The 16,211-nt window shown below is 35.3% G+C and overlaps 4 protein-coding genes and 1 pseudogene across 4 annotated transcripts; 2 read left to right on the forward strand and 3 right to left on the reverse strand.

Annotated features, from left to right (window-relative positions):
* Positions 1-199: 199 nt before the first annotated feature.
* Positions 200-1,255, forward strand: LOC106420337 (annotated as a pseudogene).
* A 247-nt stretch (positions 1,256-1,502) lies between these two features.
* LOC106409330 lies at positions 1,503-3,414 on the reverse strand. Its single transcript, XM_013850250.3, has 5 exons — positions 3,295-3,414; positions 2,896-3,124; positions 2,498-2,805; positions 1,985-2,421; positions 1,503-1,903 (listed from the first exon to the last, which is right to left on the reverse strand). The coding sequence occupies exons 2-5, from the start codon at positions 3,111-3,113 to the stop codon at positions 1,736-1,738; spliced, it is 1,131 nt and encodes a 376-aa protein (XP_013705704.2). The 5' UTR covers positions 3,114-3,124; positions 3,295-3,414; the 3' UTR covers positions 1,503-1,735.
* A 2,336-nt stretch (positions 3,415-5,750) lies between these two features.
* LOC106426843 (agamous-like MADS-box protein AGL66) lies at positions 5,751-8,853 on the forward strand. Its single transcript, XM_013867572.3, has 8 exons — positions 5,751-7,337; positions 7,497-7,544; positions 7,668-7,689; positions 7,799-7,860; positions 8,007-8,055; positions 8,181-8,242; positions 8,353-8,452; positions 8,600-8,853. The coding sequence occupies exons 1-8, from the start codon at positions 7,153-7,155 to the stop codon at positions 8,681-8,683; spliced, it is 612 nt and encodes a 203-aa protein (XP_013723026.2). The 5' UTR covers positions 5,751-7,152; the 3' UTR covers positions 8,684-8,853.
* Positions 8,854-8,950: 97 nt separating this feature from the next.
* On the reverse strand, positions 8,951-11,113 carry LOC106403563 (cytochrome P450 81F1). Its single transcript, XM_048778004.1, has 2 exons — positions 10,164-11,113; positions 8,951-9,650 (listed from the first exon to the last, which is right to left on the reverse strand). The coding sequence occupies exons 1-2, from the start codon at positions 11,043-11,045 to the stop codon at positions 9,033-9,035; spliced, it is 1,500 nt and encodes a 499-aa protein (XP_048633961.1). The 5' UTR covers positions 11,046-11,113; the 3' UTR covers positions 8,951-9,032.
* Positions 11,114-12,935: 1,822 nt separating this feature from the next.
* On the reverse strand, positions 12,936-14,914 carry LOC106440059 (cytochrome P450 81F1). Its single transcript, XM_013881681.3, has 2 exons — positions 13,968-14,914; positions 12,936-13,789 (listed from the first exon to the last, which is right to left on the reverse strand). Exons 1-2 carry the CDS (start codon positions 14,847-14,849, stop codon positions 13,175-13,177), a joined length of 1,497 nt encoding a protein of 498 aa, XP_013737135.2. The 5' UTR covers positions 14,850-14,914; the 3' UTR covers positions 12,936-13,174.
* Positions 14,915-16,211: the final 1,297 nt, after the last annotated feature.

A 16,211-nucleotide genomic window follows, 5' to 3' on the forward strand; every position in this document is an offset into this window, starting at 1 on the left:
TTAAAAGCTTAAAAATCATTTACATACGTTACAAAAAACTGTCCACAAAAAAAAGAAGACGTTAGAAAAGACCAAAGAGAACATCTTTTAATGAAAATGCCTTTGTTGTTGTTAAGTTTTCCTTGGGAAAAGTTTTAGTAGAATCTGAAAAAGCTTAATCTTTCAGATTAAGTAAAGTGTTATAATAATTCTTGTAATTATAATACAAACTAGACAAATAATTTGGTTAGTAAGCTCAAATCAAAAGCTAAAAAAAGTTATTTTTATCATCTTTAACCTTTAGAAAGCACAAGTTATAATTAAACCAAGGTCTTGTGCATGAGATTTCGAGATTCTTAGCTTTGCAAAAGACCTACCCACCAAGCCAAGCCACTGATTCCTACACATCAAATACAAATATGCAGGACAGTTCACTATCATTTTTCTTCTTTAGACTATCTTCTAGACGATATGGGAGGTTCAATGGGCTTTCTCGGAAAAGGTTGTGTGTTTCTTTAACCTAACAATCAACGATTAATATTATACTCGTATAAGAGTCACCATTTTAATGACCTTCCTTTTATTTATTAGAAATAAAAGTGTTTTCGGTATGTTTTGGTGTATGGGGGTACCACCGACGCAGATGATGAATATGGTAATGGGTACCACCGACACCGACGCAAAGAATTCACCAAGAAAGCTATCAACAACTTCGACGATTTCCACGTTGCTGTCTTAGACATCTTCAAGTAAGAATTACATTCCATTTGATCAGATTTTCTTTAGATAAGCTATATATGATCAACAACATAACTATATGTTTGATGTGTAGCAACTCCAACTCGGCATTACCAAGGCCGACACTTTGTTTTCCCGACCCCTGACAAAATAAATGCAAGAAGACCTTTTTAATTCTCCAAGTAAAAATATCATAACTATTTTCTCTAACACAGTGATAATTAAGTTAGGCTTGTTTCACGCGGTGGAAGGAAGCAAAAGACAAAGAAGAGAAGAAGAAAGTATTCACAGAGTTCATTGCAAAGAAAGTGAAGCCAAGTAAACTCGATGACGTCACTATGATCACCGGAATAGCATCACCTCCGGCGGCTATGGCGGCTAAGAGAGCAGGAGAGAATGTTCCTCAGCTAAAGTTCATCAAACTTATACCTGATGTTATATTCGTCCTTACGGTCACCATTTTGGCCATTGTCTCTGCCAAATTCTCAAGAAGAATGTATTTGAAATAATGCTTTTAATTTGAGCATTCTTGGGCAAATGATTTAGATAACACAAAAAAATTATGACAAAATTAGCATTACGAAGAAAATGACTAGATTGACACTAATTGAAAGATAAAATGACTAAATTACTCCAAATCCTAAACATTTATCCTAACCCACTCCCTAAATACTGGATGCTAAACTCTAATCACTAAACCAAAACCCAAATATAAAATAAAAAATATTTTCCCTTTATGTGCTAATTTCTCAACATTCTTTATTCTCCTATTTAACCTTCCAAGGTAGAAGCAAAGCTCCAAAGTTTTTTTTTTTAGTCAGAAGAAATACATGAAGACCATCATGTAGTTTGAATAGCTATGATGATTGAGTTCATAACACCAAGAATCAAACAGCTGCAATTCTATAGATCTATCTCTGTACTTTAAAAGCTTAAGGATGTCTATAGAGTTAAAAAAAAAAACTTTAATTATTAAACCCAAGATCAGACTTGTTTTATTGAAGTTTCTCAAAGCATTTTAGGATCTTCTTCTTGATCCAGAAGAGCCTGACCTTCTTTTCCCTCGCTTTCTCTTCTTGTTGGGACGCTTGGTAACATTTGACTTTGGCTTCTCTTTTGAAACTCTACGTCTCTTTGTCTTAGTCTCTTCCTTTACCTCAAGATTGCGTGGCTTCCTGTTCCTTACCTACATTTGAGTTGCAAAAAGAGGCATATGAAAACAAAAGCTATAACACGATGTTTGTTTGTGCAAGTTGCAGAAACTTACAGGTCTTGATGGACCTTCCTCAACTGAAGCTTGTTCTGTCTTCTGTGTCTTCTTATTAAGAACAATAGCTTTCCCTTCCCTTTGCATCATTTCAGACAATAAGATATCTGTTGTCTCGTCATCATCTTCAGAAACTGAAGCAGACTTAACTGTCTTTTCTTCAGAATCATCTTCGTTTTTAGTAACCAACAGGGGCTGCTTTTGTTGCTCCAAAGAGAACCTACATGGATTCTCATTCACCACCTTGTCTACTCTGTTCTTCAAGTTAAGAGCTTCCACCTTTACTGCTTCAATCTTCAAAAGTATCTGTTCCAAGAACGCATCACCTTCCCCAAACTCAAGAAGCAATGTCTCCTCACAGAAAACTGCCTCTTCCTCCTTAGAGTTCTTATTCTTTTTATCACTGAGAGCAACATCGCCAAAAGATCTTCGGTTTTCTGTAATTAAAAAAAAAGTATTAAAGTAGTAATAATTAATGGTAGATAAACAATGAACACGACCACGAGAAGATACCGTGATAAGAGAATAGATTATGGTTTAACACATAGGAAGAAACATCTGAAGCTTCTTCTTCTTCAACTCGCTTTCTCTTTCTCCTCTTCTTGACTCTGGTTCTCTCAGTACGACACTGAAGAAGAGATCCAACTTCTTCTGATCTGAGATTCTCCAACTCTATCTCCTTGGCTTGGCAAGACTCTTGCAGTTCTCTGTCGTACTTCCCTGCTTGGTTCTGAAGCTCTCTGACTTTGAGTTCAAGCCACTTGCATCGCCACGTTATAGGGTGTATAAACCTCCTCCAGTGATCAGTCAGCTTCTTCTTTCTACCATTAAGAAAAACATAACCAATCACAGAACAGAGCAAAAAGGAATAATAATAATAATAATCATTCCCAAGTGAGAAGCTTACTTACCTCACCCACAAAGGATCAGTACACATGATGGAGTCAGCTTCTTGATCATTACAAGCTGTTTCCTCAATCTCATCACGTTCAGAAACAGTTCCACTAAAGGAGGAGCTACAAGAAGAAGAGCCCACATCATCATCATCATCAGTGTCCTCATCATCATTGCATTCCAATATATCAACAACAACCTCTTCATCATCATTCTTCGATTCCTTCAACCCCATAACCCAAATCCCTAGAAAATGCCAAAAAAAATCATCTTTTTCGTTAACGATCATCAGATACGAAAATGCCCAATTCGGAAAACCGCGAAACCCTAAACGAAAGTTCGAAGCTTTATCGTCGATCAAAAACAACAAACCAATTTCAGATTCAAAACAACAGATTCTAAGGGGGGAAAATTACCAATCAGCGGCGGATCGAAACGGAGATGCGGTGGTCGAAGGTTTTTTTTTTTTTTCTTATGGGCGAGCCCAAATCACAAGTGGGGTCTACTTCACTCCACGTCTTTGACCTTTTTTTTTTTTAATGAAAATTAATGTGTATTATCGTACACAACGTTTATACAAAGATATTGTCCTAATTATGTTGGATTCTGTCAGAATATTTTATTCCCTTTCTCTAACTAGGGCACGTGAAAATCTTTGTTGTTGTATTGATCATAATCAAATTAATTTTACCTCTTTTTCAATCGTTTTTCCTACACATTTTTTTTTAGATATTAGACTAAAACCTATAGTTGTACATATTTTGGAACCATAGAGCGAAGATGTATAGGAGATTATATCAGCTAGCCATCCATGTCAAGGCGATTCAGTGTCCGGACCGGCATTGTCGATTAATATCTCGTTTGGAGATGGTAACTAAATTCCTTGTTAACTTTTTTTTTTTGATCAAAATTTCCTTGTAACTTTGCCCATCTTATTCACTATACTAACGGTTCGGACCATTAGCAGTATAATATATCTAAACATTAACATTATCGATGACATATATTTTTCTTTTTATTCAACTATGTGAGCAGCAAAAAAAATATGCAAAATACAACTATTGACACTTTTGAATCGCAACTAAGGGGACTGGTGATATGTGAGGAGAATCAAGAGATTATTTGTATATATGCTTTAAGTTTTTTCATGTAAGTAACAACTAACAAGGAAGCAGTGTTTTCTCTTCATTTTGGTTATTCACTGGTGAGAGCAATGACACTGGACATTTTCTATCTAATTCACGTTCTCTATTTGATAACTATTCAGAACCTACGGGGATATGGCATGTGCTTATTACCTAGGGCTGTTCAATACGGTAAAACCGAACCGTACCGAACCGAACCGAACCGAACCGAAATAGACAATATGGTTTGGTTTTGGTATATACCATATAAACCGAATAGATATAATTTTATAAAAACCGTAGGATTTGGATATGGTTTGGTATATAACCGATTAAACCGAATAAACCGAACAAAACCGATTAAAAGTAGAAACATGTAAATATATATTTATTTTATAACAATACATGAAAATATATTTGTTACATAAGTTAAATTTGTGTTAATAACTATTACCATAATTTTATAATAATAAAAACCATATTTGTAAAACACTTAAACTATAATTAAATAACAATACATCGCAATTCAGACATCTTATTTTCTAAATCTTTTTTTGATCTTTTTGATTTATTTTAGTCTTCACTAAATTAATATGAAGATTATAAATTTGATGGACAATAATTAATGGAAAATTTTCAATTGAAAAAGCATGACTTTAATGAACACTAAATATGAACGAGTGGAAAAACTTTTATTTCATGTTTATATTTTGTTTCATATTTTTATTTTCAAAATTTTAAGCTTTGATTTTAGTTATAAATTTGATTATTTTATTTATGGTAGAAGCATTTTTACTTTTTTGTTCATTTATTTGAACATGTAATATATTTTTAATAAATTATTGTGTTGACAATATGACTCTAAAATTTATATAATATGATCTCAAACAAAATAATTATGTTTTTGGTATAAAACCGAATAAACCGAAAACCGGCGGTATATAAACCGAACCGAACCGAAGTAAATATGGATTTAGAATGGTAGTTATATTTTACTAACCGAAATACCGAAAACCGAAAAAAAACCGAACCGAAACCGAACCGATATCCGGATTGAACACCCCTATTATTACCTATGAATAGTACTTATATAGCTCATTATGCTCGACCGTGTGTGCAATGTAGCTATCTTCCAATATTATTTTTGTTACGCCCCGACTGTCCACTGCTAATGGGCCACCCACACCTGTTCACTCGGTCCGTGTGTTACATTCCGTTCGATGGGAAGTTCGTTAATTTTTTTAAGGCCCATAAGTCTTATTTACTGACCATGCAATCACCACATGACATTTCCCTATGTTTTGACCTCATTTCACTACTCCAATCTAGCACGCTTGACTCTGGAATTCGAAACGGATGTGTGACGAAAAAGATAAGTCAACTTTGATAACAAGAGATAGTCAAATCAATTTTCTTAAGCCTTTTCCATATATCATAACTGGAGATGTTACAATTCACCTTCTCTCAAAAAACGCAACGCTCTCGTTGCGTCCCACGACAGGTCTCAAGACGTCTTTCGGGTCAGAACCGAGATGGCTAACCAGCTCTTACCACTTGTAACACCCCGACCGTCTACGGTTAATGAACCACCCACGTCCGCTCACTCGGCATGTGGGCCCCATCCCGTCCGACGGGGGATGCGTTAACTTATCCAAGGCCCAAAAGTCTTATTTACTGACCATGCAATCACCATCCCGATATATCACCCATCCTTTCACTACGCCAGCCCAAGCACGATTAACTCTAGAGTTCTAAACGGATGTGTGACGGAAAAAATAAGTCAACTTTGGTAACATACATAGCCAAATCAATTATCTTAAGCATTTTTAATATATCACAACTCGGGATGTTACAATTTTACTTTTTTCTCTTTTTCATCAGATTTAATATATGTTGCGTTTTATATAAGAACAATTTCAAAAAAGATATATAGTTAAATATCAATGATAAATGATGAAAATCTGTTGACAAGTGGATGAACCACTTTTTCTTTGACATCTTTCTGTATGAACAAAAGTTTAGAGATGATAATTACATTATTTTCAGTATGTGATAGATCTTTTTAAAAAATCTATTTTATTCTAAGTTTCAAGAATAAAGTAACTAAATTTTGAAAAGAAATTAAAAATTTTAATACTATTTTTAGGTTTAATATCAAATTTAGTTTGTTTTATGAAAATTAAATATAACTTATTTCTTTTTTCAATTAAAATTAAGATTTTTTTTTAAATTTTAATCTATAATTTAGTTAATTTCATCATGAAAATTAAAATAAAATTAGAAAATTTTAAGATTTGTTTTTCAATTTTGAAGATTTTGAATTTCTTTTGAAATTTATTAAGATTCTTGATTAGAGTGAATACAGTTGGGTATGAGCATGGTTTTGAAATTTTGTGTATTTAAAAAGAATAAAATAATTATTCTTTATATTAAATTGGGTATTTAAAAAGTTCGGATATTTAAAAAATTCATAAAAGTTAATCTGGATATTTATATGGAATCTTCTTGCTTATATCATAAGTTACTTGTTTAGTATATAATATATGTTATAATTTATATATAATAAATATACAGCAGATAATTAATAGTGACTATTTATATATTGATTTTAATATATCCACAATTACCATATACAATTTAATTTTACAACAGTACAATGATAAAATCTGTATTGCCTTTGAACCAGTCACCCCTATATTACTTATGACCCCTGGTGGATCTAGGTGGAACAAGAAGGGTGCAACCGCCCCCAGTAAAAATTACAACTAAAATTAAATACATCAGAATTTTTATATATCTTGCAATCTAGTTGGTTAAATTCTTTTATTTGCATCCACTAAACCAATGTTAGAACAACACTATATCTTTTTCACTATTTTTGCCTCCATTCATTATATTTTCTAGATCCGCTACTGCTTATGACCTGGTGGATAAGAGATGGATTAAGAAAATAACAATTTTAGTAACCTTATCTAAATTTAATTTATTAAAATTTAATAATATTATTAAATACAAATTACTGCTAAAATCTACAAGCTTTTGGACATATTAAGCCTTCTCAGAACTATATAAATACTCCTATAAGCGCAACTGGAAATGAATAAGTGAAGAAAAACATTATAGTAATAAGGTGAAACCTAAAGAAAAAAAATGGGGAGAGTGAAAATACAGATGAGAAAAATAGTGGATAGACAACAAAGAAATATTGCATTTGCCAAAAGAAAAAGCGGGCTTCTGAAAAAAGCTTATGAACTCTTTGTTCTCTGTGATGTTCAAATGGTTCTCATTTTCTTCTCACCTTCTGGTAAACTTTTCCTGTTTGATCCGAAAACAAGGTATTGTTTCCTTGTCAAAACTTTGTTTAAATCTCATTTATAATCTTGTAATTCTTATATTTACTATTTCATCAAAAGTGGGTTTTTGATATCAAATCATCGGTATTCTTTTAATTTTTCTTCCGTATCAATTTTAATATGTTGTTAAATATATAATAGGATGGAAGAGACTATAAAGAAGTATGTGGATGTGCCTATACGTCCAAGGTAAATTTGTTGTGTTAATGCATGAAGGAACTTACAACAATAGCCAGTTTTATTATGCTAACTTAATAAACATCTATATGTGCATGGCTTATTGGAATTGTAACTGGTCGGTTCAACTAACAGATTCCAAGTCCAAGAGGAAACGGTAAATATCCTCATAATAACCAAGCCAATTACATAATTATTTTGGACATTAAAATATCCTTATCATTATATCTAATTTGGATCTTTTTCTTATTGATATGGGGATATAGTTTATACGACGGTGGATAGATGTCATGCGTTTAGAATCACAATATCCTGAATCGATCGTGAGGTTATAATGAATTCACTTTAAATCGATTACATTTAAATTATATAATTCTTTTTTCGATAAAACAAATTATATAATTCTTTGATTTATACTTCACTTATATTGTAGTATTTTATGATAAGTAAGTATGTTTAATTCTATTTTAATAGGCCCAGAGAAAATTTTGGCGATGGAATTCTTCTTCAAACTCGATCAAAGGTATGTGGATAGACGTTTTTCTAATTATTTGGAATTACTTTATATATAGGAATCCACTTTATGCATGGTTTTTATTCAATCATTCATTTCGTTTATAGTTTAACCATTCAATTCTCTCTAAACAGGAGATCGAAGACGAAATCTTCAAATGCAAAGCCGAATTGGCGAAAGTGGAACAACAGTTAGGGTATTCATCTTATTGTATACATATGATTAGTACATATTTAAAAAACATACCAGTATCGTTCATTTGTATATCCTTAATGCTATTTATTCTATTTTATTTTCAAAATTAAGGTACTTTTTAAAACATCCAAATCAATGGGGAACAAGAGATGACATTGAGTATCAAGAGAAAATACTCGAGGAGACGTTAGATAAAGTTCGATCTCGGAAGGTAAATTGATTATAATACAAAAATGGGTCTTAAACTTAAGTTTTAGTAACATCCTTAAGCAAAAAAAAAGGTTTTGGAATTGTGTTTTTTTTAAATGTGAATACACCATCTTATATCTTGACAGTTTTATCCGTCTCTTTATTTCAGAAATGCTTGGAAGCTCAAAATGAAGCCTTTGATGCTTCTAATTGCCTGCTTCAAACTGATGTGGAGATTTCGCCAAGTGGATAAATTTTATTTTTATTCATACCATAATATTTTATATTATCTAGCCGAATAATGTTGAGATCGTCTGTAATATATCAATAAATCTATAACTTATGTATTGTACATTTGTTCAGTTGCAAAAGTACATTCTACCTAACTATATTATTGAAAATATCATTTTAGTATAATTCAAATGCGTCTTTTATGCAGATTTCCTAATTTCGAATTATGATCAGTACCTTAGAATGTCTTCATCGTTTTTTTTTGTTTTGAGTTTTGACAAAGTAGACATTAAAAATCAATCAAAAATAATAATAGTAATCCCTTCCAATAGTCATTTCATTATTATTTTTCTTTTAACATAGACTTCTAACTAGATTAGAAGCTTAGACATAATAGGCCTAGGCCTGCACATGGCACGTAAAGGATCCATTTTGCGCATACCCAACCCAGCACTCTCCGACATATCAATCTCTTCGCCTTTCACACTCTCCCACTCAAAGCATTGAATCAACGATCCTAGCGCCAACGTCACTATCCTCCTCCCTAGTCCAGCGCCGGGACAAATCCTCCGGCCGTTTCCAAACGGCATCAGCTTATAAGCATAGTACTCGCTGCCGCATCCGTTGTCAAACCGATCGGGGTTAAACCGCTCCGGTTCGTCCCAGAACTCTGGATCTCTCTGTATAGCCCAAGCGTTAACCAGCACCGTCGTGTCGCGCGGCACGTCGTAACCGCCTATCTTCATGTCCTCCGTTGGTCTTCTAGGGATAAGGAATGGCGCCACCGGGAATAGCCGGAATGTCTCGGAGACGACGTTTTGGAGGTATGGAAGGACGGCGACGTCTGGTTCGTCGATGAGACGGTCTTTTCCGATCTTCTCGTCGATCTCCGCTCTCGCCTTCTCCAACACTTCGGGATGTTTAACCAAGTTTGTCATGGCCCATTCTAAGGTTACGGCGGAGGTCTCGGTTCCGGCGAGCATCATCGCCTGTGTGTTATATATTCACAATTTAGCAGTATTCAAAAAATTATAGTTACCTTATAAACTGTTTAAATTATTTAATATAAATAACACACAGTTATAAATTATTAAAAAATAGTATATTTTTTAAAAAATAGTATATTATACTATACAATTTCATGAAAGGAATGTAATCTAAATAGTATTATTTGCAAATTTATGATACTTTTTTCAAATTTATGATACTTAATATATTACTATGTGATTAGTGTATTGTTTTTTAATTAGTATATTGTTAATGTTACGTACCTAGCTTGTTTCTTGAAAATTATAAATTAGATTAATTATCTCTAAACTTAAAAAATGTTTTTTTTTATTAGATCGAGATGTTGAATTTCTATTGTCATCATTATTTGCAAATTAGTATTTTATATTATATTATATTATTAGTAACGTATGTTTTCGAAAACCACAAATTAGATTAATTATCTTTGAACTTAATAATGTTTTTAATTAAATCGAAATTTGAATTTCTGTTACCATCATTAGTCCTTTGATGATGACGTCAGTGTAGTACTCAGGCTCTTGTTGTTGTAATGAGAGCAAGTGGTTGACCATAGTGTTACCATCTTTGTCTCTCCGACACTCATCGAGCAAACGCTGCAAGATATCGTCCATGGATTTTCCGAGAGCTTTGACTTCCTTCTCGAACTTGTTTCCGAACAGTTTCAGCACCGGCAAGTAATCCGCCGTGTGATTCGCGCCGCTGTACACGGCGATGTCGTAAACTAACTTCTTGAAAAGCTCCGCTTCTTCCTTGTTGTACACGTCATCTCCGTAATACGTCTTCCCCGTAACCATCCTAACGATGTTGTTGAACGTTAGATCCGAGAGAAGCGGCTCCAGCTCGACGTGAGTGAAGCGGCTCGCGCCGTCGGAGTGTGTCGTGGCACGCGAGAGGCGCGTGAGCATGCGGCGGATTTCGTCTTTGCGGATGTGGAGGAAGTTGGTGATGCGGTTGTTGGAGAGTATTTCGTTGGCGCAGATGCGGCGGAGGTTACGCCAGTGGTCGCCGTAAGGAGCGGTTCCGACGGTTGTGTGGTTGTAGGCGACGTATTTGGCCGTGAGCTGGAGCGGGCGGCTGGAGATGATGACGTCGTTTTGGCCGGTGAAGGCTTCTTGGGCGAGTGAAGGGGAAGTGATCACCACGACGCGGCGGGAGCCGAAACGGAGGGAGAAGATTGGGCCGTATTTGTCGGAGTAGCGTTGGAGGAGACGGTGGATCGGTGGTTTCATGAGGTGGAGATGGCCGACGAAGGGACGTGACGGTGGACCAGGAGGGAGGTTAAAACGCTCCGTTTTGGAGAAGAGGAACTTATAAGCCAAGAGGACAAGGAGAGGAAGAAGGATGAAGTAGAACATTTTTGTTCTCTTTCTTTGGCTAGTTTTCAGAGTGTTTTTGTGTGTTTCTCTATTTGTGGTGGATCATAGCTTTGGTTTGTTTGGTTTATATAGAGAGAAATAAAATAAAATTAAGGCATATTTTGTTTAAATGTTTAGTGTATTATTTTCTTTTCAATGTGTTTGTTTGCTGTCAGTGACACTGTCATAATTACAACGTGCAGCGTTAACAAATGCAGTGAATATTTTGAGTTTCATCAAATGCGCTCTATGGAGTCAAGTCTTAAAGTATGGTATAAATAATCATCACCCCAAAATAAATAAGTATGGAGTCAAGTCTTAAAAAGTATGTTACAAAATATTCGTCCAAAAATAAAAAGTGTTGAGCAGGTTCTAGTAGTCGACGATGACTATGGATATACGTCATTATATGACAGCAGTATAAATTATGTTAAAAAGGTAAATATGACACGAGTATTTGATGATTAATACTCTTATTTATGTTTCTTCTTCTTTATTATATACATGGAATATAATAGCTGAATCTGGCATGTTTCTGTGCTGTCAAGGTCATAGTTATATAACGTGCCAACGTCAATCAGTGAAGTGAAAAAAATATTTTAAGTTCGTCGAATGCATGTCGTGCACATTGGGCTACTGCACATCAGCACATGTATATTCTGAGAAACTGGAAAGAAATTATGATCTATTTTTTTGATCAAAAAATTTGTATGTTCTATTTAGAACTGTTAAGCTGAGCTTAATTAACACTTATTAACCTTTCACATGGGAAATACCGAACCCATGCAAGCTGGAAACGCTGTTTAACTTTGGTCAATATTGCTATTAATGTGGTAGTTATTTGTTATAATACCGTTGTTGTGCGAATTTCAGTCGGCAACATGGACATTAATTTACGATTGTTTTATTCACTGAACCTGTTTTTTTATATTTCCAGATGATCCACTAAACCTTCTTAAACTCTTCGCAGGAGAATGAAATCAAGCTTTCGTGAAGATACGTTAACTTTTGATCAAATGTAATTCATTATAAACTTAATAGTCGATAAACTAAATGGAAAACTAGTTTATGAAAGTTCTATTTAATATTAAGACGCATCGCAAGTGACCAGCTGAAGTGTAGTTCTTTGTTTGTTTTGTCACAAGTTATAACTTGCCAAACTAACTAAAAGACAAAGGAGTCATAAGTCAGCGCATCAGACGAGGGAGTTTACGAATATTGTATCAAAAATTGATATTAAATCCCAGCATGCAAGCTGCAATTTGCAAGCTGCGAGGTTGTTAATAATGCTAAACAAAATACGATTTTGATTTTATCAAATCGGAAGTCGCGAAAACGATACTATACAACTCGTAGATCGGTATATTATTTACCAGAAAATCGATGAATCACATGCTTGCTGCGAGGTGTTGAGAGAGACGTAAACAAATTACAATTTTAGTTTATATACAAATACAAATTTCAAAAGTTCGGGGAAACAAAAATATATACAACTCATACATCAATAGTTAATATAAAGATTATATGATAAGATGAATTTTCACCATATCTTGTAGTATGGAGTCTGGTCCAAGCTAATAAAATTAAGTTATAGTTTACACCACATCTACTAGTGTCTTATCATTCGTATTTGATTCCACATCCTTCAGTGGATATCCGAAGCATTTGGTGTTATTCTTTTCAACCTTAAATCGGTGAGTTCACATCACATAAGTACAAAACACTTGCGGGCCATCTTCGGAATGCACTGATACGAAACATGTGGTGGAACATAAAACATCAAATGTATGGTTGTTATAACATCAACCATTTCTTGGTTATCCATTTCAACCTTGAATCGTGTGACTTCAACTAATCTTTGGGCTCATCCTTGAATAGAGACAAAAGAAGTTGTGGAACTCAAAAAGACAACGTGTGTTTTAGAACATTATTTACATTGGACCTTTAAGCCATGACTTCAAGGAACCTTTGTACCCATCCTTGATGGTGATGTTACAAAGACGCGACTGATAATAATATAACAACATAGTTTCATCATTTTGTGCAAACATTATAATGATTGAAAATAATAAAGTACGTACGTATAACAAAAGTCTTCTTTTATCCTCCACTTAAAGACACTTCTCCAACTAAACTAGAAGCTTAGCCATAATGGGTCTAGGCCTACACATGGCCCGTAGAGGATCAAGCTTGTGCATACCCAACCCAGTACTCTCCGACATATCAATCTCTTCACCTTTCACATTCTCCCAATCAAAACACTGAATCAACGATCCTAGCGCCAACGTCACTATCCTCCTCCCTAGTCCAGCGCCGGGACATACTCTTCGGCCGTTTCCAAACGGCATCAGCTTATAAGCGCATAACTCGCTGCCGCATCCTTTAAACCTATCCGGGTTAAACCTCTCTGGATCATCCCAAAGCTCGGGATCTCTATGTATAGCCCAAGCGTTAACAATCACTATCGTGTCACGCGGTATGTCGTAACCACCGATCTTCATGTCCTCCGTCGGCGTGCGAGGGACTAGTAGCGGTGCCACTGGAAACAGTCGGAATGTCTCGGAGACCACGTCTTGGAGGTAAGGAAGTACGGCGATGTCTGGCTCGTCGATAAGACGGTCCTCTCCGATCTTCTCATCTATCTCCGATCTTGCCTTCTTCAACACGTCAGGGTGTCTAAGCAAATTCGTCATCGCCCACTCTAGGGTTATGGCGGAGGTCTCGGTTCCCGCGAGCATCATGGCCTACGTAGTTTTAAAACCATGTGAATAATTATCATTATAATTAAATTTAGTTGGAATTTTTTTATATCATAAGTTATTGTTTAGTATGTAATATATTTTATAATTTGCATAAGTTTTCAGAAAAAAATTATAATTATAATTGAAAATTTTGCTTTCATCATCACTAAATAGAGATTACCATCATTAGCCCTTTGATAGTGACGTCACTGTAATACTCAGGCTCTTGTTCTTGCAAAGACAGCAAGTGAGTGACCATTGTGTTACCATCTTTGTCTCTCCTACACTCATCGAGCAAACGCTGCAGAATCTCGTCCATGGACTTTCCGAGAGCTTTGACTTCCTCCTCGAACTTGTTTCCGAACAGTTTCAGCACCGGCAAGTAATCCGCCGTGTGATTCGCGCCGCTGTACACGGCGATGTCGTAAACGAGCTTCTTGAACAATTCTGCTTCTTCCTTGTTGTTCACGTCATCGCCATAATATCTCTTCCCTGTGACCATTCTTACGATGTTGTTGAACGTTAGGTCTGAGAAAAGCGGTTCTAGCTCGACGTGGGTGAAACGGCTCCCGCCGTCGGAGTGAGTCGTGTCACGTGAGAGGCGCATGAGCATGATGCGGATTTCGTCTTTACGGATGTGGAGGAAGTTGGTGAGACGGTTGGAGGAGAGGATCTCGAGGGCGCATATGCGGCGGAGGTTACGCCAGTGGTCGCCGTAAGGAGCGGTTCCGACGGTTGTGTAGTTGTAGGCAACGTATTTGGCCGTCAGTTGGAAAGGCCGGCTCGAAAGATTGATGTCGTTTTGGCCGGTGAAGGCTTCTTGGACGAGTGAAGAGGAAGTTATGACCACCACGCGGCGGGAGCCGAAACGGAGGGAGAATATAGGGCCATATTTGTTAGCAAAGCTCTGAAGGAGACGGTGGATCGGCGGTTTCATGAGGTGGAGATGGCCAACGATGGGACGTGACGGTGGTCCCGGTGGGAGATTAAAACGGTGCGTTTCGGAGTAGATGAATTTGTAAGCCACGAGGACTAGCAGAGGGATGAGGATCAAGTATAACATTTTTGTTCTTCTTCCTTTGTAGTATTTGTTTCTCTACTAGTGTAGGATTATAGCGTATGGTTTGTTTAGTTTGTAACATGTCACATTTATAGAGAAATTTTACTCAAACCAATGTCTTAATTCAGTTTCAAGCTTTCTATGTTGTCAATATCACAAGACTCATAGCAATTACGTGCCGGCGATGACTAGTGGGGTGAATAATTGAGTTAGTATATATAAACGGTGCAATTGTATTTTGAAGTTATAGATTTCTTTCTAATATGAAAAAGGTTATCTTCTGCATTTCAAGTTCTCAAAACTCCAACATTCAGCTAATCTAAAAGCTTAAATTTCTTTACCTAGGATTAGGAACCATTTTTAAACCTTTACGTAGAAATTCAAACTCAAACATATTGGAACTGACTATTGTAATAACCATTTTCAAGATATGTTTAGAGAATAATCATCGCGCGCTTGGATACTAAAAATATAATCCAAGTGTATTAATTATTTAACTAGTATTAAATTTTAAAACAAACTAAATTCTGAAGCTAATAGAGTTTTCACTTATGAAACTTATAGAGTTTTCGTACGTTTCTTTTTTCATCTCATTTTTTTCTTCTTTCTTCACAATCTTGCTTACCTATTTGTGTTCGCAATTTTTTTCCAGCGATGCTTGTATTGCCATCTGAGTGTCATGTCATGTGAATAGCGGGACAAGTTAGAAATCATATTTTCGACCCACTATGATTTAGACAACTTTCTAATTGCGTAAACGATTTTGAGGTGTTGAGCTTATTAGTGTATTTGGGAGTTTGGACCAATCTAATAAAAGTTTGATTACGCTCAGTCTTTTGATTTTAATTGATCACACCGATAAGGTTTGGTCTAAAAAATCTTTTTGCGGGTTAGAGCAAAACCATTGGGTCCAAACGGGACCGGTTTAAAGATAGTGGAAACCTAAACTCCAATTATTTTGCTTTGTTCTTTCTTAAAACTTCGATTCAACAATAAATTCTTGAAAAGACTTTCAAATTTGAACTTTGACATGCCTTTGTCAAAGTTTCGAACATACCTACAAATAAGAAAATGTACTATACGCAATGTCAAATATGGATAAGTACATAATTGTACTTGGAGAAATTTAACACTACCACTATGACAGCTGCGTTGACAAATTTTATCAAAACTGTAAAGGAAAAAAAAAACAAAAGAAGAAGAAAAAACTTATTCAAATTAGAAAGAGAAAACATAGAAGGATTAGTCTTCCTCGAATGCTGAACATGTGTGTTGATATAATGACATGATAGTGTATTATTAACCAACCATAACAAAATTGAGTAAAAAATATATAAACGACGCTTGTAGTGAAAAGTATATGTA

Source organism: Brassica napus, chromosome A1 (genome assembly GCF_020379485.1).
Source record: "Brassica napus cultivar Da-Ae chromosome A1, Da-Ae, whole genome shotgun sequence".
Lineage (NCBI taxonomy): Eukaryota > Viridiplantae > Streptophyta > Magnoliopsida > Brassicales > Brassicaceae > Brassica > Brassica napus.